This window comes from Haliaeetus leucocephalus, unplaced genomic scaffold (assembly GCF_000737465.1).
Source record: "Haliaeetus leucocephalus isolate CR32 unplaced genomic scaffold, Haliaeetus_leucocephalus-4.0 Scaffold0, whole genome shotgun sequence".
Lineage (NCBI taxonomy): Eukaryota > Metazoa > Chordata > Aves > Accipitriformes > Accipitridae > Haliaeetus > Haliaeetus leucocephalus.
Window position 1 is genome coordinate 24,113,979 of NW_010972436.1, and position 15,265 is coordinate 24,129,243.

The 15,265-nt window shown below is 38.3% G+C and overlaps 1 protein-coding gene across 1 annotated transcript in view; it reads right to left on the reverse strand.

Annotated features, from left to right (window-relative positions):
• LOC104829073 (sodium channel protein type 5 subunit alpha-like) overlaps positions 1 to 5,448 on the reverse strand; it is a 34,624-nt gene extending 29,176 nt beyond the window's left edge. Inside the window, exons 1-4 of the mRNA XM_010563123.1 lie at positions 5,194 to 5,448; positions 4,071 to 4,189; positions 2,321 to 2,428; positions 618 to 746 (exon numbers count right to left, since the gene is read on the reverse strand). Coding sequence (XP_010561425.1) covers positions 618 to 746; positions 2,321 to 2,428; positions 4,071 to 4,189; positions 5,194 to 5,448 — 611 coding nt within the window. The remainder of the gene's footprint in view (positions 1 to 617; positions 747 to 2,320; positions 2,429 to 4,070; positions 4,190 to 5,193) is intronic.
• Positions 5,449 to 15,265: the final 9,817 nt, after the last annotated feature.

Consider the following 15,265-nt stretch of genomic DNA (forward strand, 5'->3'; position numbering starts at 1 on the left):
TATTAGAGTTTCATTATGAGGTAGCTCTTGGCTTGTGCACAGCCGCTTTTGTGTCAGCATCTTAAAATATCATGCATTAAAATTATAAACAAAGATAACACCCAAAATTACTCATTCAGGCTGAAATTCTGGCTGAACTGGTTTGAGGTCCCTTCTGTAGCTGCACCTAACCAATATAAAAGCTTTCTAATTGCTGCAAACTGAAGCTCGAACTATGACTTTGGGAAATAAAGAGCCCAAATTTAATGCACTGTCCTGGTGTTTATAAACATCGCTCAATTTCCAAACTCACACTCTCATTCACAGGATGAGTATGTCTGTATTTGACAGCCCAGCTATTACATTTCACTGGCTGAACTGCATCCATTCACGTACGATCATCACAGAGCGTGTCTTGCTCTGCACTGCTCTATTCCCTTCTTGAAAGACTAATACGTTGCTCTTACACAGTGAGCAATAAAACAAGGGGAAGAGTCAAAGTCCTAGATAGTTTCAGATGCAATTAGGACCCACAGGGGTGTTTTCGTACTGCAGACAGCCTTTTGCACCACAGCAACAAGAACTTCAAATACAAAGCGCAACTGCAAGTAATCCATATTTTATATGTTCCCACTTACGCCATAACGATAACACTGAAATCCAACCAGTTCCAGGGATCTCGAAGCAGAGTGAATTCATTTAGACAGAATCCTCTTGCCAATATTTTTATCAATGATTCAAAAGTGTAAATGCCAGTGAAAGTAAATCTAAGGAAGGGAGAAAAGTGCCAAAGGAAAACAGCAATATTAGCAATTAACACGAAAGACACAGTCGGACTACTTACTGTCTAGGCCGACAAACCAAGCCAATGCTGCAGAGGAGTAACAGAAAGACTGCTGTTGATTACAGTGTATTCTATCAGTATCTGCCTCATATGGAGTTTGAGACAGTAGTTGACTGCAATCTGGACGTGGATATTAACGTGCATGCCTGTGACATGGGTTTTGGCACTCAACAATTTTTTTTCAAACTCTTTCATGTGAATCCCCAACAAAATTCCTAGCTACTTGCTTAAATAAAGATCAAAATTTGTATCTTCCTCTGGTTTCAAGTAGCCAAGTGAAAGTGTGATACGCTGTAAATTATTTACCTTGGGCACACAGCATCCATTTCTGTGCAGAATGTTTGAAACACTTAGAGAAATACAAGAGTACAGGTTTTTCAATTTAAGATGGCAATTATTCTTATTAATGGAAAATTATCAGTAAAAGCTCTTCTGGACTTACTGAGTGCACTTATCATTTCAACAAGGCAGCAGTCTCCCTACAGAATTCAAAAGGCATTCATTTGGTAGTCAGCAAATGCACTAAGAAATTACATGGCTGTAGTGCTTCCCTCTTCATTTGGAAAGAAGTATTCTGAAATTATTACTGAAATGCATTTGAATGGTAGTCTTGATGCCAACAGCAGATACAACTCTTATCTAACCTTTAGTGCTCTCATAGGTAGAGAAGTATCTCAGCATCTTCTGGAGATATGTATATTAATACCATGCAGAGTCTTGTTCCCGTTTGCATGAGGATTTGCCATTCCCAACTGTTTCTGTGTCATGTAACATAAGATAGCCAGAAACAATTGTAGACTTGTTTTTAAAACTAAGTATTTTGGAATCTTTTGCTTTGCATTAGGTGTTAGAATTATCAGGGTTCATATTCTAACATTTTTATGCCAAACTGAAAAAGTGAGAGCTGAAATATTCTTTTAAAAAAAATAAAAACATGGGATTATCCAGCTTAAGTGTGACTACAAAGGCATGGATTTATTGTGATTTAACATTGCAAGTGTTAACAGTCAGCAAGCAATGAAGATAAGAGCTTTACTTTCTAACAGTGTCCTGGAGGCCAGGAGCTTCTGACAGAACATTTTATTAGAGCGAAACTCAGCATTTCAATATTATTAAAAGGAATTTTAAAAGACAGGAGCTCTTGATGCGCTTCATCAGCGTCAGCAACAATGGGAAATGTGTCTGGATAAAAAGCAAATAATTACTGAGAAACTTCAGAAAGTGGGATAACAAACTGGAGCAGTAGGACAGACATGAAGCTAGTTCAACAGCGGAACTTAATCTACACTTAACTCTCTCCTATAACACCACAATTATTGTAGATATTGAGTTTAAAGACAAAAATACTCCCTCCAAGCAAAAAAAAGACAAAGTCCTAACTCAAGCAACTTTCCTTCTAAATCTCCATAAACTATCTTGAGTAAAAGCGGCAAGATAAGTCTCAATAATTCAATATAACTACAGAATTAAAAAACATACGTACCCACAGATACTTACTCAACATACTTGATCCATGAAGGAGATGGAGAAGTCTTAGAGGACTCAGTCCGAGCCATGAATACACAATTAGTTATAATAGTGCACATGATAAACCAAGTGAATAACGTAAGTCACGGGAGTGAAGGCAAAGAATATGACATTGATTCAGAAATGTAACTAGATATTCTATCAGTCATAGACGTCATATCTGGTTTTGAGTTTAAAACACACGTAAGGACAGCATGCACATGTATTTGCTGATTTTGAGCCATACTAGATGACAACACACTACCGTTGTTATTCATGCCATCTGGGCTTCTGTATGGGCTAGAGATCTGCTGCTCTAAGCATTGCAAACTTGGTAAAAGGATCCTCGAGCACTCAAAGAGTGGGAGGAAGGATGCATTTTTAGTTTCATTTTATAGCGTAAAAGCTAAAAACTTACCCAAGGTCACACCAGTGAAGCCCAAATCTGACTCTAAATTGGCAGAGCTGCACTTTTCTGAAGGGACAGTGTGAAGTCTGCCAGGATATTTGCAGGTATCTCGAAGGACTCTAGATGCCCATGTTTAGCCAACCCTTGGGGCTACTTGGTGGCTCTCTGGGACCTGCTGACTATAGGGTATGAACAGGAACTTGGCCATCTAGCTCACGTGTAGACACCTCAGCTTAAGCGCCTGGCTCTGGAGCTCAGTCTCATGTTTTGTGTCATACCACACATTTTGGCAATCCAGGAGGTAGATGTGCATGGGAAAGATATCTAGCCTTTCCATCATCTATCCTCTCCATCCCCACAAAAAAAAACAAACCAAACCAAACCAAACCAAAACAAAAAAACCCAACAACCAACTTCTGGCTTTAGCTCTGGGCATGGTCAAACTGGACCACTAGTGTTGAAATGCCAGTATCAGCCAACTTGCTGCCAGGGGAAAGCCTCAAATGAGAGGCATCGCTCCTTCAGGGATGTCTGTACACTGCTACGATGACAGCATCAGACTCATTACAGCTAACGAAGCACCGCACAGCCAGGAGATGGCTGGGAACCTAGAGTGCACACCGGGATACCACAGACTCTGCACTGGGCTCGATTCTGCCCTCAGCAACAATGTTATTGCTCTGGTCTCAATCCTCAGTGCCAAGCTGAAACAATACACTAGTGATTCCCGTCCCCTAAATTTGATGTATGAGGTGGGATCTATATTGTCTTTATATTCCAAAGGCATTCCCTGCAACAGCATCCCTGGAAATTTTCATTTTTATATACCAAAGTTATATATTTTTAATCTGATTTCCTAAAAGAAACTAAGTTTGCATAATTTTTCTTTCTATGTGTTTTCATATGCATGGCTGCCTATCTCAGCCTTTTTTTCTTAAAATTGGCCAATGGTTGATCAGCTTTGGCACATGATTTGAATTTAATTCCTACAGTTTGGGTAAGCAGAAGATGAGAAAGAGCATAGAGACCTTATTAGTCTTCTCACAGAGATGGTATTTGTTTATGAGACATCAGCAAATCAACATCAGACATCATTCTCAAAACACAAATCTGTAGAAAATCAAGCTTCAATACCCCCAGTACTCACAAAACTATTTATTTCTTAAGTAGCAAAACAGCACCAAGGCAATAATAATTTCTAAGGTAATTCATAATTAGAAGTAATCTGGAGTGAGGAAAAATCTAGATTCAATCAATGCTCTAAAATACAAAAGCACAGGATTATGTAGGGTTTCATAATCAAAAGAGTGAATGAAGCCAACAAAAGGATATGAATGCACTAAAATTTTAATTGCTGTTCTTCGGATTGGATGGAAAGGACTGAGGATCCATAAGGCACGTGTAGCCGTAAATCTGAAGATTATTTTCTGTTTGTTTAGCACTATGAAAATCTTTTAAAAAAATAAACATGAAATAAAGTTTTCAGAAAGTTGAACACAGAACATATTTTTTACTACAGCCTGTTGTATCAGTGATGAGCAAGAGCTTGATTTTAACTTTAGACTGTTTGTTTAAATGGGAAGACTCTTTGTAAATACTTTGCTATCCTTTCATCATAAACTGATGAAAGACTTAATACCCATTAACTGTGAAACTGAAAAAAAAAATCCTCAGCATGAACTTCTTTTTTAAACCCTAGCACTTGCGAAGAGTTGTGCACAGAGCTAATCTTGCATATGGCTATTCTCTTAAAATACATTGAACATCTCATTGAGTCAAGATATACAGAGGTGGAAGGAAGAATCACAGCCTTTATCATTATTTGCTGTTGTTGATAGTGATCCTCTAGCTCTAAGGCTGTAGAAATTAGTTCAAAGTATTAACCATTTCTCAAGCAATAAGCATAATTTCCAATGGATTAGTTCCCATTTCTCTGTTCTTTATTGAAAACCATATTCTTCAATACTTCATGACTAGAATATGGAGCTTGAATAAGTAGGTTTTAAGGATTCATCAGCAAATGTTTTAAAATCATTTTTATACTTAGATGATCATTTATCATACATCTAAGTGAAACATAAGCATTGAGATAGAGGAACACATTGTTTCAAACCATAGAATTTAAGAAAATTTACAAAGTTATCATTTCTTGTAGATCTGACTCAAACCCCTCTTTTCTTCCTTTATCCATTTTATTTTTTTCTGCTTCCATTCTGACTCAAATGTTAATCAAGTTCATATTATTTAATTCCTGTAATTCAAAATTAAGCTTTTTTTAAGAAGATTACAGCATGTCATTCAGGTATGCCAACTGTCTGCATTGTTCTAATCTAGAAAGGGATGATAATTTTTCCAAAGGGATGTAAGCAAAACTGTTTGATAGATCATCCACATAAACACTTCACAGCAGCACAATAAAACAAATTAAAATCCAAGCATCTTGGTTGGCTCTAACCTTACGATCTTTGTAGTATGGGTCGAGATCCTCCAGTGGTTCCCCAATAAGCTCTGGAGGAGGATTTCCATAGAGAGCTGGTAACTTCTGGAAAGCTTTTAGGTCAAGCTGAGGACGTGGTTTCTCCTTAGGTTTCTGGTCTGTAGTATTTCTTTGACAATTCCTCTTGGCAGCAATTCTCTTTTCGATAGCAGCCAAAGATTCATAAGTGAACTTACGGAAGTTGTTGGTACCAGGTAGTAAGAACTCGGCCATTTTTCATTCTTCTCTTCCTGTCACTAATTCTGTCCAAATAATAGAAACAAGTAGAAAGGAAGTCAAGTAACTCCAAAACAGGTAAATTATGAAAATTAAACAACTGCTTGCCCATGCATGGCTAATAACATAAACTTCCGAGCCATCAGCTTCTAAAAAGAAAAAAAAAAAAGATATGATCAATACCTTTTTCAATGAGATGTCTGTTCAGTATTTTTTTTCAATTATGTGTATCTGATGATAGGATGTGGGCAGACCTCTATAAAGTTAAGAGTGTATTTAGAGCACCTCATTTAAGATACCTGTTATCCCAAATGCTCCTGAGCTGTTGTTCAGAAAAAAAAACTAAGGTATTGGTTTAACTCCGTATTTGGAAATGGAACAGTAAAACCAAATATGTGGAAGCTGTGTCTGCAACAGAAAGACCAAGTGTTAAATTAACTAGTGCAGATGTAAATAGATGGACAACCCATCCTGGTGGTGTCAGCACAGGAACGAGCAGTGTCCAAGCGTCAGAAGATTTAACTCACGATCTATAGAGTCACTACTGACTGACATGGTGGACAGAAATGCTCGATCTGAGAAGTATCAAGCAGAAAGCTTATATTTTAGGCCCACTTGTCAGAACAACAAAAGTGAGATTGTACTAGAAAAATACTTTGCATTATTTAATGGAGAATTTTGGTCGGGTATTGGATAGGATCCGTTCAACTAGATGCTACCTGAGTGCATACTTTGGCAGGATAGTGAATCCAACCTTCTACCGTAACACTGTGAAAAGCTTCAAAGCAAGCTCATGAAGTGCACATATATTGATAGTGAAAAAACTGAAAACAGTACAAAGAGTAAGATGATCCAGACCTGCATTCTTGTGCTAAACTCACCCCAAAGCTCTATAAGGAGATTCCTCTAAAATATTTTCTTTGATTACAACCTCTAGGAAGACACTTGGTTCAGTACAGAGTCACAGAGCTACTGAGCCAGCGCAGTCCCATCTGCAGGCTGTGAAATGATCCCATCTGGTCGAGGGCTTCGTGCAGGATGTATCATTGCTGAGTCTGCATGGAAGAAGATCACATTAGAGGCACACAGCCAGGTCTTTCCATCCAGAAGCTGCTGCCACCACCACTTCAATGTGCCCTTCAAAGTTGACTCCGTCACTAGCAGCCAGAGCTTCATCTTGGAAAGTTTAAGCTGTCCTCGCTGGACAACTGCCAGATGACCTGCTCTTGCACCTTTCCTTTCCAGGCACTATATGCAACATCCCAGGAAAACACAAAATCTGAATCAAGAGGCTTTGTTCTACTGGAAATAATTTTACCATCTGTGCGCTGACTCCCTGTATCTTCCCCTTCCATGCAACGCCATTTCATTTTGCCCCAGATACAGCGTGATTTCAGTTGTCCTCACATTGCTGAGCTATAGAAAACCATTGCTGTGAGAACAACAGCTGGAGGCCAGTGACAAACTAACTGCAGTGAAAGCTTTTCATTTTTGCAGTCTGCCTGCCTCTCCCATTAAATAAGCAGACAACATTATAAATAGGAAAAGTATCCCTTGCTTCCAGCACAAAATAGCAACATTTCTGGAAGAGAAATAGGACATTCAGGCAAGAATACTCATTAAATTACGTTTTTCAAGATCAAGCTAACAGTCTGGAAGCTGTGTGTAGTACTATACCAAAAATGAAGAACTTAACATCCACTCTCAATTTTTCAAGTCTTCAGCTAGCCAAAGTGGTGTTTGTTTTGTTGATGCTCAGAGTAATTTAGATGTTGTGGTATCAGTAATGAGAGCTCTGAATGATGCATGAAATGACACAATTTCTGTGCAATGCACGGAGGGAATACAATAATTACTTTATCCTGCTTTGTGCCAAATCATCCAAACATACCCATCCCTCTACACAGCGCTTCCATAAAAGTCTACCTGATCTCAAAAGTTCACTATAAAATTCTGGGTTTGCTGCAGATTTCTTCGCAGTTTTCTCTCCTCTCTTCCATGAAACCATCTTTCAAATCCCAGAAAAGAAACTTTGATTGTCACACTGTTCTCCCTCAAGACTATTAGAAGGCAAAGCAAAATCCAGGAGGACAAGATGTTGCTGGCTAGAGCCAAGGATGGGGAAATAGAAGGAAGCATGAAGGCACGTAGAGTCTGCAGGTCCTTGGCCAGAGCTGGACACCAGGCAGGGGAGTCTTTCCTGGTGGTTTTATAAATTTTTCCACAGGTGAACGAACATTAAGGAAAGGAATTAAAGCCTTGTGCTTGCTGTCTCACCTGTCAGTAGCAAAATTTCCATTGATGGCAGCTGCAAGCCATGGAGTAGAAGGCTAAACTACACTTTTCATTCATGGGCAATTCTGAGCTACTCAGCCTAGTCCTGAATAAAAACTATTGATTAGTAAAAATGGAGTAATCTGGAAAAAATGTTCCTGATACATTCAAGCATCTTTAAAAATATCCCCAAAATAATTTCTGTTACTTATAGTCTCAGGGAGGATAACATAAAAAGTACAGCTGAGATGTATTTAGGTTTTTATCTGACCAGGGCTAGACTTAGCAATTTGACCAAAAGAAGTAAAAAGTACTAATGCAAAACCATTTTTGCCCTTGATGTCACAGAAGCAACAAAGTGCCATTTTGGCCTTTTCTCAAGACTTGAAATACCTACAAAATAGTGTGACATTTAGTATCTCTCTAAAATGAAAAGTTTTCTTATCCTTTGACTGAGTGAAGACCAGAGAATGCTGAATGAAATCAACATGACTGAATAATAATAATAATAATAATAAAACCAAAAAAAGGTATTTATGATTTGTTCTTTTATCTGTCAAATGTATTTTCTATGAATTATTTCTCAAATACCAAAAGTGTAGCTAGATAGCTTTCCAAAGTAAGCCTTCTTTCTTCCAAATGTGTTTTCCTCTGTAGGAATATTCGTTGTGACAGACTAGGAAACAAGGTTATTGTCAAAGATGTTTTCTCTCCTTTTCATGCTATTACAATCACCCCAGTTCAATCCTCAGTTAATGAATAAATGTTGTCCTCAATTACTTGATTTCTTGGCTTCATGATCTATTATGGAAAGAGGTGAAAACATGTTGACAATGACTGTGATCAGCATGACCAAGGTAATTAGTTTGATCAGAGTGGCCAGGATTACCTTCTTAGATTTTTTTTTCTTTGTCTTGGATGACTGAAATTCTTGTCTGTTAAAACTATTCCTCCGCTTTAAAAAAGCTTTCATAACATGCACAGAAATTCTCTCTTAAGTAACTGGAATAACAGTTGTTTGAAGACTGTATGTGAAAAGCCTTGTCCTATTGGAACAACTGAAATGTTATTATTGCCTTCAGCATAGCTGATTTTTGTACACTTTTGCATCTTATTCAGTGATAATATCCAATGCCTGGAAAAGCAAAGTTAGGGACTCTGGACTGATCCAGCTCTTTGTATTGCCAGTAATTATTTCAGGAGCCAAGAACATCAGTACGGACCTTGGAAAGACATGCTAACTGCACCACCCAAAGTTACTATGATAGACTTGGGCTGTGTTGCATCTTTCTACGTTTGAATTTCCAGCAGATAAGACAAATAGAACTGAATAACGAAAGATTTAGTTAACAGCAGTTCAAAGCTTCTGTAGAGCAGTTATATTCTTTCCTCAGAAACTTTTCTATATTTTGAGGCAAATGATTTAATGACACTTTCTTAATGATCTTTAAAACATGTATGAAAATAACTTCTGTAGGGTTTTTTTTATCATAGAATAATTCTGGTTGGAAGGGAACTCTGGAGGTCTATAGTTTAACCTACTCCTCAAAACGGGTCAGCCATGAGGTCAGGGTTTTATCCAGGCAAATCTCCAAGGACAGAGACTGCACAATCTCTCTGAGCAGTCTGTTCCACTACGTGACTCTCTCAATCCATTTGGACCCCTTGTTGTTCCAATTTATGCCCCTTGCCTCTTGTCTTCCCCCCATGCACCACTGGAATAATAAAAAAAAAAATAAAATATTGCATTAATTTGAAAGGTAAAAGGCAATGCCCCCTAATGCCTCTATATAAGGAAAACAAATATGCCTACTTCAGCCCATGTAGTCTACCTATTTATAGCAGCCTACAAGAAACATCTCACAGGTCTGAATAACACCATCCAGTGTAGCTCCATTGAGATTGCCAAGGGAGACAATAATCAGCATATTTGCTCATTAGTTTCCCGCCTTTGGAACATCACACCTTACCTGAACTGAGCTGTGGTACCAACCTTTGATTATTCCAGATTCAACCCCCAAATTCATTTACCTTCTCTAGACAACCTGGCTGAGAGCTGCAGTCCTCTGGGTCTCCTAGCATGGCATCTGCATGAAAGGAGATGGCAACAGCTGATCTAGCTACCCTATACCCTCTTTGCGATCAATAAAACTGAGGACACAGAGCAGCTAATGATAAGTAAACATATAGATTAAGAAACATGAAGACTGCTGAAAAATGCAACTGATTTTTTTCATTGCCTATAAAAGAAAATTTAGCATGAGGTAAATCCCATTCCTTCAATCTGGTATTTACAGTTTACAGTTCCCAGCACTGGGGAAGAAAGGTAGCAAACAGTGTGGAGATTCACAAAAGAAAGACCTGATAAAGCCTCCTCGCATTCGTCCAGAAAGCCCCTTTGGGTGGGATTCATCTCACCTCACTGCAGACATCTCAGAGTTAGACAGCTACATCTCCACTAGCTCTCCAACTGCCTGCTGAGACACCTTTTCACATTTCTTTCAGGATGAAATGAATCACATCTCAGAGTGCCAGTTGACTACAATTGATGACCTGAGATGTCTCAAGTGAGATGAGATAAATTCAACTCGTTGCATCCATTAGGCCTACTCTTCTTGCTGCCTCAACTAATGGACAACTGCTAAACTTCCAAAGATTAGTAACTCCACGGTCAGTGGTAGGACTGGGCAAACATCATTAGTCACCAGCAGACTGTGAATACAAAAAAATTCTAGGACTGCCTTATATTACATTGATTCCTTAATGACTACTTACAGGACAAGCCTTCTTAGCAATTAGTGTAGCGTTAAGTCACATTTTCTTTGCATGGTAAGGGTGGACTAATTTTCAGCTACTTTGCTATCATAAATAATTTAAATCTGTGCAGAGATCACTTTCTGTAAGTGCTTGAGCAGTCAATTGACAAGTTGTCAAATGGCCAGTTGCAAGCACTGAGGAAGTTAAGAAACTCTGTGGCAGCACAGGAATCTGAAAGAAAAGAGCTGAAAAGCTTTTAATGCCCGTAGACTAGTCCATTGCTGTAGGAGTTAGGATGAGTTAGATTTAATCAGCATAGTTATTACCATAAGCCCAAGAACTTTAACTGGTAGCTCTGGTGTGCCCAACGAAATAGCAAACCATGGAAACAACCTGTTGGTCATCAAGAAGTGCAAAAGTGTTCAGAAGTGATCAGAACAAGATTGTGAACGCCAACAGTAAATGTGAAAATGACTGTGCAGTTTGAACTGAGTAATCATCAACAAGGCATTCCCTACCCATCCCTGTAACTAAGGATACTGGGGGGAATCAGAGGTCAAAGACAGACTGGTGGGAAACTCCATGACCCAGCACTAGGATTCAGGACCATTTGTCCAACCTCTGAGGAACCCAGGGAGTGGAGAAGACCCCAAGGAAGCCCACGGCCCAGGACTGTGCATGGCACAGCTGGAGCTGCAGTACAGGAAAGTCATGTAGCTCATAAAATTGCATATATCTGTGATTAAAGTGTCTTGATATTCGAGTCCATCGATCCTGCACACTATGGTCCTATATGGTGACAATTGCTTAGAGACCTGAGATAATAATCTCCTTCCTATGCTGTTACCAAGAAGGTTGACCAGTTGCTGGACACAGATGACAGGGCAATAAAGCTCAGGCGTGGAGTTTTAAAAAAAAAAAAGAGAAGAGACATGTTAGGACTCAGCCCTCTCCTAACTTGAACACTATGTGTGCTTAGAAACCTTGAGCAAAATGGAATATATCTTGATTTAGAAATGGCATAGCAAGAGATACCAGCTGGTCTGGGGACGGATTTAAGAAACATGGCCAGACAATGTGAGTTTCTCTTTTTTCAGCCCCGTGAAGTGGGGAAGAGGAGGAGGAAAAGGAAGAGGAGGAAGGGAAATTCATTCATTTCATCAGGCTGGGCTGGCTGGGTCCTGCCAAAAGGACAACAGTGGAAGGAAGGAGCGTGTGCTGCCGGTTACATTTAGCAGCCAGGAAAGGGACAAGTTGTGGGTTTTCACCACATATTTTCCATAGTGCTGTACTGAAACATCTGCAGGTTTTATGGATATTCAAACTTTGCAGCAAACAGAGGGAATCTGAGTTCTCTTCACCCTTAAGGAATGAGAACTAAGATCTCACTACCTCAAATTTGCAAGAGGCTAAGGACACTTGTGTAAGAGTTGCTGCAATTGTATTCAGATAACATTACTAAATGGTAACTTGGTAGTTTTTTTGCATTTGAGATTTAGGGCTCTAAAGGCCAGACTGCCAACAGGTCAGATTTTTTTCTTGCCACATGTAAGCAGTGTTTCAAATGTGGTTAATGTGATTATTGGTTCTATAAACTTTTAGCTCATATTGATATGACTTGATTACAAGAAACAAAAGTTATAGAAACTCAGTGAAATACATGGATTGGATTTTGGACTCTTACCATTAACAGAATGTACTAAATGCACTAAAAGTGTCACAGATTTGTCATTTTGTAGTTCTGAAGATTGGTTTCATCATGTACGTTTTGATACAGAATGGTCTCTTAGCAGCTGAATATATGCTTTGGAGGACAAAACTTTAGATACAACATAAGACAAAAATTTTTCCCCAAGAACATAACACAAATCAAATGGTCCATGAAATAAAATCTGAAAAAAAAAAACCCAAACCAAACCCTCCTGTTAATAAAACACAGTGAGAAAACTTTTAACATGTAAGTTTAAAAAAAACCCAAAACTTATCTTGAGTATACAATCTAAATTTTAACTTTGGTTGCCAGAAGCTTAACAATTCCACAAGTTGTATGAAATTTTCAAATTACATGGTCTTTTATCTGCCGCAGTTTTCTACACAGAAACATTTTTCTAAATAAATTAAAATGTATCTAATCAGAAGTCAGTTCTGAGCAACCCATTTGCATTAGGTATGTCATTTAATAATGTCATTTAATAATGACATACTTAATATCATTATTGGGCTCCTCACTTTTCAGTATTAACTTCACCATTTGCCCTTTTCATCCTAGAGAAAGAAATCCAAATTTCAAAGAACTTTTCTCCATTGATATGGAAAATAGTCTCAGGTCAAGTCAAATAATTACAAAGAAAATCAAAATGTAGTACAACAACAAATCAAAACCTGTGAAATGTGGTAAAGGAACAGTACCAGCACCGTGAGAAGAACCTCCAGAACACCTGGTTCTGTTAGGTCTCTGTACTGGTTACCTCCACAGTTTATCATCCTTATCATCCTAATAAAACACCTTCATATAATACACAGCTCTATTCCACTTAAAATCTTTTCTCTAGAGGTTTACCTGTTGTCTCTGTGGTGAACTGAACACACATAAGCCACTCCTCGCAGATAAAAGCTATTGCAGCTGCTTCAAATGCAAACCTGAAATGCTTAATCTTTTCTGCTTCATTAAAGCAGAGACCTGTTTCTGTGAGTTTTAAAAGACTGCCTTTTTTCCTATTGCCAATTTACCACCTAACAGCCAAATTTTTATTCTCCTCTTGATTGCATCATTCATTAATTTACTTCCTCATCAATATTCACTTATTAGTTTGTCTGCCCCAGAGTTTATCTTGATAAAAGCATTTACCAGAGTTCAGCATATTCCACAAATAAAACAGATTTAATTAAGCCTTTTTTACACACAAAAAAAATCCACTTAAAATAAGATCCATTTTTCTCAAGTCTCAAGAAATAAATGTTAGTCTGTATCAGAACAATGTTATGAAGCATAAACCTATGTAAGAGAGAGTAATGTTATAAAACTTAAGGTTATTGAATTTTTTCTGTCTTTACTTTGAAATAAAAATTATAGCTAAAGAATCTGAACTTTGTATATAAAATATAAATCTCTGCCATTGTTATGCACAGAAGAAAAACTTCCTTTTATACCTATTCACTCTTCTATGTGTTATTTTTGACCCTAGTTATTTCAGCAAAATAACAAGTCAAAACCATAGGGGAAACTCCTGTGCAAACTTACTGCACTGGAGGGAATAAATATTCACTCCTCCCCACTTTTCATTTTCTTTTACATGCCACTCACCTAGGAAAAAAGTTTCTGCTCAGGTTCTTTAATGTTTTTTAGGCAAATAAAAGGTCACGGAATCCTATAGAAGACCCTACCACAAAGCACCTTTTTTCTAAGAAGAGAAGTGCAGTAAACCACAGGACTTACATTATTCTCCATCCCCTCTAAGTGAAGGTTCGAGGAGTCACTTCTTTCTATGCAAGAGAAACATATCTCAGCCCAGTTATTTCCCAAGAAATAGTTGCAAAAGCCTCCTCACTGTCTTTATCATAGCTACGTCCCCTTTCAGCAATCCCTCGCCACTCTGGAGATACTCTTCCTTCAGGAACTGTGTTATTTGTACATGCAGGGTGTTGAGGGAGGCGTCTATTTAGCCATCAAAGTAACTGATGTGATTATACAAGGTCTCATGGGAAAGGCTGTAACCTCAGTAAGTAAAGCTGGGGAGGCTCCAAGCTGAGCATTTATTTAAGATATTGTTCCATTCCTGGATTTCTGAGTGTCTTTCACAGAAAATCAGGAGTGAAGCAGGACAAAGTGGATGGGAAACATGGGGCAAATGTGTTTGTCAGCTCACAGCAAGAGCTGTCTGTACTATAACAGGTTTTTTTGTTAAAGGCATTGACCTTTATATTTTATTTGAATATTTCAGTTTCAGTTCTCTACTTTAGTAAAGTCAGAAAATGTATGATGCTGAATCTATAAATTATGCTGAAAGACTGTGGCTGAAGCTGGATAGAAGGCAGGGGAACTGATGACTGTTACCTCTCTGTATCTATGTGTGTATACATGTAGATGTGTGTATGTATACATACATGTAAATAAAATGCCAGTGCATATATATGATTCAGATTAATTATATATATGTGATGATATATGCAAGGAGTAGTTGAGGAGCCTGGAAGAGTTCACTCACTCCTGAAACCTGCAAATCTTCCATGGCTGAAACCACTGCTGGATAGGAGAGAGAGACTTACCTTTGCAGGTATGTCTCCACTACTAGAAAAATGGGACAGGGCTCGCTCATTCTCTGGCCCTGAAGCTAAATGGCGCAGGAAACTTCCGTCCATAAAACTAAATTTTCTTATGCTTCAAAACCAGGGAGGGAATCCAGCAGTCCTCCTCTCCAAGGAGGGACCCCTGCCGTTTTAGAGGATCCTGCCTCTCCTGCAGGAGAACCAAGATTTCTCTTACTGAGTGTACTCATTTCTCCATGTGGTTTTCCTTAGGGACAGAGAGTGTCGTCTCGCTTATAATTAGACTGATCTGAAGGATCTCGAGTGTAGTATTTCTGAATTACCCAGGCTGCTGAACTTTTTAAGGCAGAAGGAAGATGTCTTCATTGCATTAAGCATTGGCTGCACAATAAAAAATTTTAATCATCAGACACTAAAGAGCTAAGTTAAGGCAGATACATTTGTTTCAGATTATACTTCACTTTCAGGAAGTCTATTATTTCACCTTTTTAAAATGGGATGAATCAAAGGAAGGAAA